Source organism: Ursus maritimus, unplaced genomic scaffold (assembly GCF_017311325.1).
Source record: "Ursus maritimus isolate PB19 unplaced genomic scaffold, ASM1731132v1 scaffold_14, whole genome shotgun sequence".
Taxonomy (NCBI): Eukaryota; Metazoa; Chordata; class Mammalia; order Carnivora; family Ursidae; genus Ursus; species Ursus maritimus.
This window is the reverse complement of record NW_024423786.1, coordinates 44,890,446-44,900,412: the sequence shown is the minus strand read 5'-3', so window position 1 is coordinate 44,900,412 and position 9,967 is coordinate 44,890,446. Positions and strand designations below refer to the sequence as shown.

At 46.3% G+C, this 9,967-nt stretch overlaps 1 protein-coding gene across 1 annotated transcript; it reads right to left on the bottom strand.

The window, feature by feature from the left end:
- Positions 1–2,956: 2,956 nt before the first annotated feature.
- On the bottom strand, positions 2,957–3,286 carry NXNL1 (nucleoredoxin like 1). Its single transcript, XM_008703956.1, has one exon. The coding sequence runs from the start codon at positions 3,284–3,286 to the stop codon at positions 2,957–2,959; it is 330 nt and encodes a 109-aa protein (XP_008702178.1).
- Positions 3,287–9,967: the final 6,681 nt, after the last annotated feature.

Genomic DNA, 9,967 nt, shown 5'->3' with positions numbered 1-9,967 from the left:
GTCTGAGTCCCTATTTCTTTTGGGTTTATAACCTCGGAGTGGAATTGCAGGTAATTATGGTCATTATCTATTTAACTTCTCGAGGAACCCCAGCAACTGCACCCTTTTGCCTTCCCCCCAGCAATGCTGGAGGGTTCCACGTTCTTCATTTCCCTGCTGACACTTATTATGTGCTGGGTTTTGATTATAGACATGCTACCGCGTGTGAACTGGGATCTCACCTGACTTTTGCTTTGCATTTCCCTAATGACGCCGCACATCTTTTCTAATGACGCTGAACATCTTTTTGTGTGCTTGTTGGTCGTTTATGTATCTTCTTTGGAGAAATGCCTCTTGAGGTCCTTTGCTTAGTTTTGAATGGGATTGCCTGTCTTCTTGTCCCGCCCACCCCCACCCCGCAGCGCTCTGCACCTCCTGAAGCCCTGCTGGTTAGTCCGAGGCCCCCCTGCGGGGGGGTGGCGCTGCTCCCGGACGCCACGATGTCTACCTCCAGGGTCCACTGCTGTGTCCCCTTAGTGTCTGAGGCGGCACTCTTCCGGAGGTTGATATTATATTATATTATATTATATTATATTATATTATATTATATTATATTATATTATATTATATTATATTATATTATATTATATTATATTATATTATATTATATTATATTATATTATATTATATTATATTATATTATATTATATTATATTATATTATATTATATTATATTATATTATATTATATTATATTATATTATATTATATTATATTATATTATATTATATTATATTATATTATATTATATTATATTATATTATATTATATTATATTATATTATATTATATTATATTATATTATATTATATTATATTATATTATATTATATTATATTATATTATATTATATTATATTATATTATATTATATTATATTATATTATATTATATTATATTATATTATATTATATTATATTATATTATATTATATTATATTATATTATATTATATTATATTATATTATATTATATTATAATTATATTAATTATATTATATTATATTATATTATATTATATTATATTATATTATAATTACAACATGCACCATGTGGGACATACTTATACTAAAGACGTATACTGGAGCACCTGGGTGGCTCAGTCGGTTAAGCTCCTGCCTTCTGCTCAGGTCATGATCCCAGGGTCCTGGGATTGAGCCCCAAATAGGGCTTTCTGCTCAGCGGGGAGCCTGCTTCTCCCTCTCCCCCTGCCTGCCGCTCTGCCTTTTTGTGATCCCTCTCTCTGTCAAATAAATACATAAAATTAAAAAAATAAAATAAAAACGAATATTAAAAAAATATTCATTGTTGATGCGAAATTTGTTTTTAACTGGGCATCCTGTATTTTATCTGGGAACCGTGTGTGTGTGTGTGTGTGTGTGTGTGTGTGTGTGTGTGTAGGGTGGGGAATCACTCTCCATCCGACACCAAGCCTAGCCCAAGTGAAGGCTTTGTTGAGGGGACCCTGCCTCAAACGAGGTCAGCAGGTCCGAGTTCGGCTATGACGCCCTCACAGCTGGCACTGCTGCCCTGGGAAGGGAAATGTTGCCAATTTTCCAGAAAGATCCCCCTCAGCTGCAGGGAGGGCAGAAGGAGTGAGCCAGTGTCCAGAATCTGATAATATTGGTTGCAGGGATGAAGGTCTCTAGAAACTTTCAACTTGTGGAGCAAAATTATTGCAATCAGTAAAGTGTCAGAAAGACTTGCCGATGGCTCCGTGCAAACTCCCCGTGTGTGTAGATGGAGCAAATATGGCAAGGTGTTAACAATTGCTGTGGGCTTCATTGCATGCCTATGGGATCTTGGAAATTTTTCATAATGAAAAGTTGGAGTTTAAAAAGAAGGAAAACCTGGGGCGCCTGGCTGGCTCAGTCGGAGGAGGGTGTGACTCTTGATCTCAGGGTTGTGAGTTCGAACCCCATGCTGCGTGGAGAGATGACTTAAAAATAAAATCTTTAGGGGCACCTGGGTGGCGCAGTCATTAAGCATCTGCCTTTGGCTCAGGGCGTGATCCCAGGGTTCTGGGATCGAGCCCCACATCAGGCTGCTCCGCTGGGAGCCTGCTTCTTCCTCTCCCACTCCCCCTGCTTGTGTTCCCTCTCTTACTGGCTGTCTCTATCTCTGTCAAATAAATAAATAAAATCTTTTTAAAAAATAAAAATAAATAAAATCTTTAAAAATTTTTAAAAAATGAAATAAAAAGAAGGGACGCCTTACTGCAGAAAAGGGGAATGTTCTAAGATAGCCACAAGCTGCAACACTGTTTATTGGGCAGTTGGGTGCAGAGCTTGAATCCACCCACCTCTCTCTCAGCTCTGAGGCCCTCCTCCCTGGCTCCCAGATACTCTGAGGATCCCATCCCTCCCGTTAAGATGGGAGTTTGCGGCGCTCCTCCGCAAGATGACTGAAGACCTCTCCCGTCTGTTATTCCTTACAGTCCCTGAACTGGCTCTTCTTTCTCTGAAGGCCTCCCAGCCTTTATCTGTGCTGGGCCCTCTGCCTGGAAACCCTTCCCTCTCCTCACTCTTTCCTATCCCCCCTGGCCTTGGGGTCTCTCTTTAAAGCCACTTCCTCAGGGAAGCATCCCCTGACTCCAAACCTCACCAAGGTCTCCCCATTATGTTTCCACATGGCATCCTCCTTTTGTCCTCTGGACCACTACTGCAGTTTCTGATTATATATTTATTTGAGTCTTTGTGTCACGTCTGTCTCCCAAACTAGTTTGTAAGCTCCTCAGAAGCTAAAGAGAAATGGGCATTTGCACCCCCCTGGTTACCCCCTCCCCCCCCCTTCTGGGTACAGACTGGCACACAGGACATGCTCATCAATTCCAGATGTAACAGAGGCAACAATAAACAAATACTTCACTTTCAGCAGAAATAGCTCCTCCTTCAGGAAGCCCTCCCTGACCTCTTCTCCCACCTCACCTCCTCAGGTCATCCCCAAAGGGCAGGAAGAGCCACTTCTTCGGCATATCCTTGAGGAACAGATCCTGCTGCTCCTCTGTGGGGTCCTGGGACACGTACACCAGAGCCAGCTGGGCTGCCCGCAGCACGTAGAACTCATCTGTGAGCTTCACGAAGAAGTCCCTGAGGATAGGCGCGAAGGCTTGGCACTGCGGGCAGGACCCAGAGCCAAAGAAGAGCAGCACTAGCCGGTTCTCCAGCCTGCGGCTGAGCTCAGCCTCCGTGTCCAGCTCGTCCTGGTCACTGTTGTTGCGAATCAGGACGCGACCGGAGAACAGGGAGGCCATGGCAGTCCTGGCTGGGAGCTGGGGACACGGAGGAGGGACTATGTGTTGCTCTGGGCCTGCTGGCTGGCTGCTGGTCCAGGATTAGGTATCTTTAGGAGGCCGGTTTAGGACCTCACTAATCTGCCTAAACCGCGAACTGATTCTGTGCTGCCTCTGAGGGCAGGGGAGGGCTGCCCACGGGCTCCTTCTCTGGAGACAGCTAGAAATCCATTGAGAAAAAGCACAGGATTGCAAAGGAAAACAGTTATCCTGACATCTGGGTGTGAAAATATTTTATTAAGTTGTGACGTAAAATATATGCTCCTTCTCATGAATTGAATGCATTAAGTAAACCTGATTTACCAGGGCTCTACAAAAGATTGTGATTTCTGTTATGATAAATGATATTTTGAGGTGTTTGCCTGCAGTGGCCAGGATGTGATGTGAAATTATCTTTAATTTCCACGGGAGACAAAGTCACAGGGCTGGCTGATACCTGCTTTGACAGGACATGAAAAACATGCTCCATTCCAGTTAGAAGTGTAAAAATTAATAATGGGAAACTTGCTAAAATGGAGGTGGGAGGCCAGAAGGGGGAGCTCTCACCATACCACTCTGGGTCAATTACAGGAAGACAGGTCAATTTCAGACCTTCAATAGAAGAATCCACAGGAAAGGATGATCCATTCCAGCTCCCAGCAGGAAAAGAGGGACATTGCATCTACTACCCCTGCCCCTCACCCAGTTAATCATCATCTCCCTGAACTGCTTTTCTCCAATGGACTTTCCTTCCTCCCAACAACCCCTGCCAACTTCCTCCCTTCTCCATAAATAACGTTCATCTTCTTTGTTGAAACAGCCTGCGGTTTTTGCTATAGTTTGCTTCTCCAAAATCACAATTCTCTACTATTTCCAAACAAAACCCATTTTTGCTAGTAAACTTGATTTTTAAAGTCAATAGACATTAATGAAAATAAACGTGCGGGTTTTTTTCTCCACTCTCCTGAATTCAGTCGGAACAGCCCACCTTAAGATCCCTTGGTGTGTAAGGTTGAAAATCATGGCTACAAGGACGTTGCAGCCCCCTCTCATCAAGAGTTGGAAAGTAGTTTCCCTTTCCTTGAATCTGGGCTGGCTTCATGAATTGCTTTGACCAACAGAATGTGGTGCGAGGTGTGAGTCTGGAGGATGAGTCTTAGCCTCGCTTGCCATTTTCATTCGCTTGGAAGGCTGCCTCCAGATGCCCCATGTAAGGAAGCTGATCTAGCCCAGGGGTTGACAGAGCTTTTCTGTAAAGGGTCAGGTAGTAAATACTTTTGGCTTTGTGGGCCCTAGGGTCTCTTGCAATTTCGAATTCCGCCACTGTCTTGCAAAAGCGGCTCTGGATGATATGTAAATGAATTTATGTGTCTGGGTTTCAGTAAAGCTCTATTTACAGACACTTAAGTTTGAATTTCATAGAATTTTTGGGTGTCATGAAATACGAGTCTTTTGATTTTCTTCAACCATTCCAAAACGTAAAAACCATTCTCAGCTTCCGGGGAGCCAGATTTGGCCAGTGAGTTGCAGTTTGCCGACCCCTGTTCTAGCCTGTTGGATAAGAGGCCACAGGGAGGTGTTGACCTTAAAATTAAAACAGTCCATTATTTTACCAACAAAAATGGGCTTGTTCAGGAACAGCAGAGAATTGAATTCGGGACAAGCAAACTATGGCAAAAACCATAGGCTTATCCAAAAAACAAAGGAGAGGATTTTATGGAGAAAGAGGAAGTTGGGAGGGGTTGTTTTGAAGGGAAGTCCATTGGGGAGAAGCAGGAGTTCAGGCTGATGATGGTTTCTCATTGGCCGAGTTGCTCGGGTAGTCAGTTTCTTTTAGGAGATGCGATGTCCACCGTTTCCTGTTGGGGCCTATGAATGATTCCTTCCTGTTGATTCTTCTCTTTAGGGTCTGTAATTGACATTTCTTTCCTGTAATCGAAGTGAGGCTGTACCGGAAGGAGAGCTCCCCCTTCTGGGCTTCAGCTGCATTTCAGTGAGATTTCCCTTCATTAATTTTTACAGAAGTGAACTTGACTCTCACCGGACAGCCAGCACCAACTGCCACACACGTGGTCTTCCAGTCCAGCCACCGGCAGATTGTAGCAGATTGACTGAACCAGCCGAGTCCAGCAGAGGGACTGCCCAGGCAACCTATGGGGTCCAGAGAAATAGTCGATCCCTGCTGTATGCAGCCACTCCAGTTTGGGGTGATTTGTTACACGGTGTTAGCTAACTAGTACACCAGATCTAGAGGATTTTTCCAAGCCTAGAAAAACATGAGAGTCTCTAAAAGAAATTTTGAGTTGGCTTTAAAGAATAGAAAAGAATGGGGCACCTGGGTGGCTCACTAGGTTAAGTGTCTGACTCTCGATTTCAGCTCAGGTTATTATCTCGGGGTCATGAGATCAAGCCCCGTGTTGGGGATTCTCTCTCACTTCCTCTTCGTCTGCCCCTCTTGCTCATGCATGTGTGCTCTCTCTCTCTCTCCAAAAAATAAATAAAAAATAAAAATAAATACAAATAAGAAGGAAATCACAAAATCCTCATTCTCCAGATTTAATTCATGTTGTCAAGGCTTTGTGGATGGGCTCATTCTTAATGTGTCCTTGTTACATTCTGTTTAGAAACAAGTTCCTGGTCAGATTTTCCTCACCTTACTGGAACCCCAGGAAGCTCGCCCTACCAGAACCCCAGGAAGTCCTGTCCTGTTGTGAATACAAGGTGCACTGAGAGCATAATGATTTCAATAATGGAGAATTCTCCTGTAATCTTTATGAGGTGTCAAACTCCTGTTCTCAGAACAGCCCTAACGGGTTTGTGCGATTTTACTCCATTGTACAGGTGAAGCATAGAGCCTCAGAGAAACTGATGCCAGCATTTCCAAACTGAGGCACCCCTGACATTTGGGGCTAGATCATTGTTTGTGCTGGGGGCTGTCCTGTGTGTTGTAGGGTGCTCAGCTGCACCCCTGGGGCCTTGATCCACTAGATGCCAGGAGTAACCCCCTCTTCCAATTGTGACAATTAAAAATGTCTCCAGACATTGCCCGGTGTCCCCAGGGGGGCAGTTGAGAATTACCGCTCTAACCCTTTTTTCTGTTGTAGTGGGTTGAGTGGCGGGCTCCAAAGAAACATGTCCGAGTCCTAAACCCAGAACCTGTGACTGTGACCTTATTTGGAAACAGGGTCTTTGCGGATGTAATTAAGAATCTCAAGATGAGATCATCCTGGATTACCTAGGTAGGTCCTCAATCCAATGACAAGTGTCCTTATAAGAGAGAAGAGGAGATACACATGGCAGAAGGCCATGTGGACATGGAGGCAGAGACCGGAATGATGTGGCCGTAGCCAAGGAATGCGTGGATCCTGCTCTAGAATTTCCCGAGGGACTGTGGCTGTTCATACTTTGATTTCGGACTTCGGGCCGTCCAGAACTATGAGCGAATAAATTTCTGTTGTTTTAAGACACCTGTTTTGTGGGGGCGCCTGGGTGGCTCAGTCGTTAAGCATCTGCCTTTGGCTCAGGGCGTGATCCCGGCGTTCTGGGATTGAGCCCCACATCAGGCTCCTCCACTGGGAGCCTGCTTCTTCCTCTCCCACTCCCCCTGCTGTGTTCCCTCTCTCGCTGGCTGTCTCTCTCTGTCAACTAAATAAATAAAATCTTAAAAAAAAAAAAAAAAGACACCTGCTTTGTGGCACTTTATTATGGCAGCCAGAAGAAACTCACCCCTCCTTATGGTGGTCTCGTGAATTTGGCAGAGAGATTGTTCACTCCCACAGGGTGCTCGTGTTCTATTTATAGTGAAACCCCAAGCTATAGATCTCGGAGTATTTTCCTTTTAATGCATACTTCTTTTTTCTCCTTCCGGGGAGGTCCTAAGAACTCCCTTTGCTGTGGCCTGCAGCCCCTTGAGGTCACCCTGGGAAGGGAGATGCATGTCTGGCTGTGCCCCTACACCTTAGCATGTGGCTGGCCCATTTGTTCTGCAGATGCAAAGCCCCTCGTCAACCGCGGGGCAGTGGTGATCAAGAAATATTTGATGCACGTTGCTCCAGGAGGCGGGCAGTGTCACCCAGAGGGCAACCAAGGTACAGAAGGAAGAGGTGACCTGCCCAAGGCCGCCAGCTTGAGGGTAGAACCCGAGTCGGTCCCGGGCCAGGCCTCAGTTTTCATTTCTGTGAAATGGGGATAAGACAGTGCTTCATCTGACAAACTAGGGACAGTTGTATTTCAGAACTGGGAGTTTTTTGTACCTTAAGAAAGTAATCGAGGGTAAAAGATGCTGTATGTTGTGGGATGCCCCTGGGGGGTCTAGGGACAGCCCTTAAGCAAAGGGATAAATAAGGGATAAACAGAGATACAAAGGGATAATTGACCACTGAAAGCGGACTGAGTCAGTGCTGGGGGAGGTGGTTCCTCTGTCACCGGAAACTGGGTTCTCCTCTTGGTGGGTGTCCGGCTAGAAGACAACCACGCCAAAGAGTGGGAAGAGGAAGGGTTTTATTTGCCACAAGTAGGGAGACCCCCCGAGGATATTTCCCAAAGCAGTGTCCCCTCCCTACCCCATACAAAAAACAAACAAACAAATAAACAAATGCGGGGCAGTTTTAAGCTAAGGGTGCATGCATATTCATGAAGGGGCTTGGCAAAGGGAGAGATCATAGAAAACTGGGGGAAAGTCATCAGTGTTTGAGTGCTCAAAGGGATTTAAACCTTGCAATGACTCAAGACTGTGTGTTGGGTCAACCTTTACTTCTGAAAAACCACCAGGAGTTTTACCCCCAATTTATTGTCTCCGAGATGGCTGGGCTCTCCCCTGGCCTGGTAGTGGCTGTTAGTTTTCATGTTCTTTTGTTTTTTTTAAATCACTAACTACTGGGGTCTGTTTTTCTGCAATTTTTTAAAAAGATTTTATTTATTTATTTGACACAGAGAGACAGCCAGCGAGAGAGGGGACACAAGCAGGGGGAGTAGGAAAGGAAGAAGCAGACTGCCAGCAGAGAAGCCTGATGTGGGGCTCGATCCCAGAACTCCGGGATCACGCCCTGAGCCAAAGGCAGACGCTTAATGACTGAGCCACCCAGGCACCCCTATTTTTCTGCAATTTGATCGTATCCCAGGAAGTTCTGCAATGGGACTTGCCAATGTGCTTGGGCGATGAGGGCCTGTCAGGTGATCACAAAGTAGGTGGGAATCTAAAATGACTTCTCCGGGCCCCTGGGTGGCTCAGTTGTTAAGCGTCTGCCTTCGGCTCAGGGTGTGATCCTGGAGTTCTGGGATCGAGCCCCACGTCAGGCTCTTCTGCTAGGAGCCTGCTTCTTTCTCTCCCACTCCTCCTGCTTGTGTTCCCTCTCTCACTGGCTGTCACTCTCTCTGTCAAATGAATAAATAAAATCTTTAAAAAAAATTAAAAAAAAATAAAATGACTTCTCTTATGTTAAGAAAGCTATGGGGGTGCCTGGGTGGCACAACGGTTAAGCGGTTAAGCGTCTGCCTTTGGCTCAGGGCGTGATCCTGGTGTTATGGGATCGAGCCCCACATCAGGCTCCTCCGCTATGAGCCTGCTTCTTCCTCTCCCACTCCCCTGCTTGTGTTCCCTCTCTCGCTGGCTGTCTCTATCTCTGTTGAATAAATAAATAAAAAAAAAAAATCTTAAAAAAAAAAAAAAGAAAGCTATGGTTCATCTTTCTTTTTCGGGAACCCCCACCCTATCTGCCTGCACCTGCATCTGGAGTTCTGGCACCACCTGAAGAATAAATTGGGTTTCTAAAGCCTTTTGGATTTGGGGATTTCGGACCGCGGACCCATAAGAGTATCTCCAGGAGCTGTGGGTAGAGTCGGAAGAGTTTGATTGTCGTGGGTACTATTTAGTGAGGTCTCAGTAAACTTGGGAGGATGGAGAAGGTGAGAGGGAAGAAAGGGGGAGGGGAGGAGGAAGGGAGGAGAGGAAGAGAGTGGAAGGGGATGAGGGGGAGGAGGAGGGAAGCCAGGAGGGCAGGGGAGGGGGTAAGAGGAGGGGTTGGGAAGAGGGATAGAGCAGAAGAGAAGGGGAAGGAAGTAGGTGAAGGAGGAGCAAAGAAAGGGGGAAGTGGAGGAAAGGGGGAGGAGAGGAAGAAAGCTGAAGTGGGGGGGAAGAGAAGGGGAGAGAGGAGAGGGAGGAAGTGGGGAAGAAGGGAGGGATCAGGGTCAGAGGGAGGAGAGGGGGGAGAAGTTTAGGGAAGAAGGAAAGGGGAGGAGGTGAGGGGAGGTGGGAGAGCAAGCCTCCAGCCCATATTTGTGAATGAGTGAATCTCAACTCCAGCCTGTGTGACAGCTCCAGTCCTCAGTTTCTTTACCTGTAAAATGGGGTGAGCACAACAGTGCTACCTGACAGGATAAGAGTGCAGCTGTAGTTACTGGTCACTGCTGACTCTGCTGATCCCAGGCCAAGAAAGTAGCTGATTGGTGGCTGGCTCTGGGCCTGTCCTCCAGATCTGCCTCCTCGCCCCCCATTCCACCCACCCTCTGGGCAACTACAGAGACCAATGGTAGCATGTGGGAGGGGTGGGAGCCTGCCCAGCCCTGTCCTCCAAATGGTGCTGGAAGTAGGCCCTGGCCACCTCCCAAGGAGAGCACTGAGAAGGTCGGCCAAAGCAAGGCAGAAAACAAGCTGGGGTGGGGTGG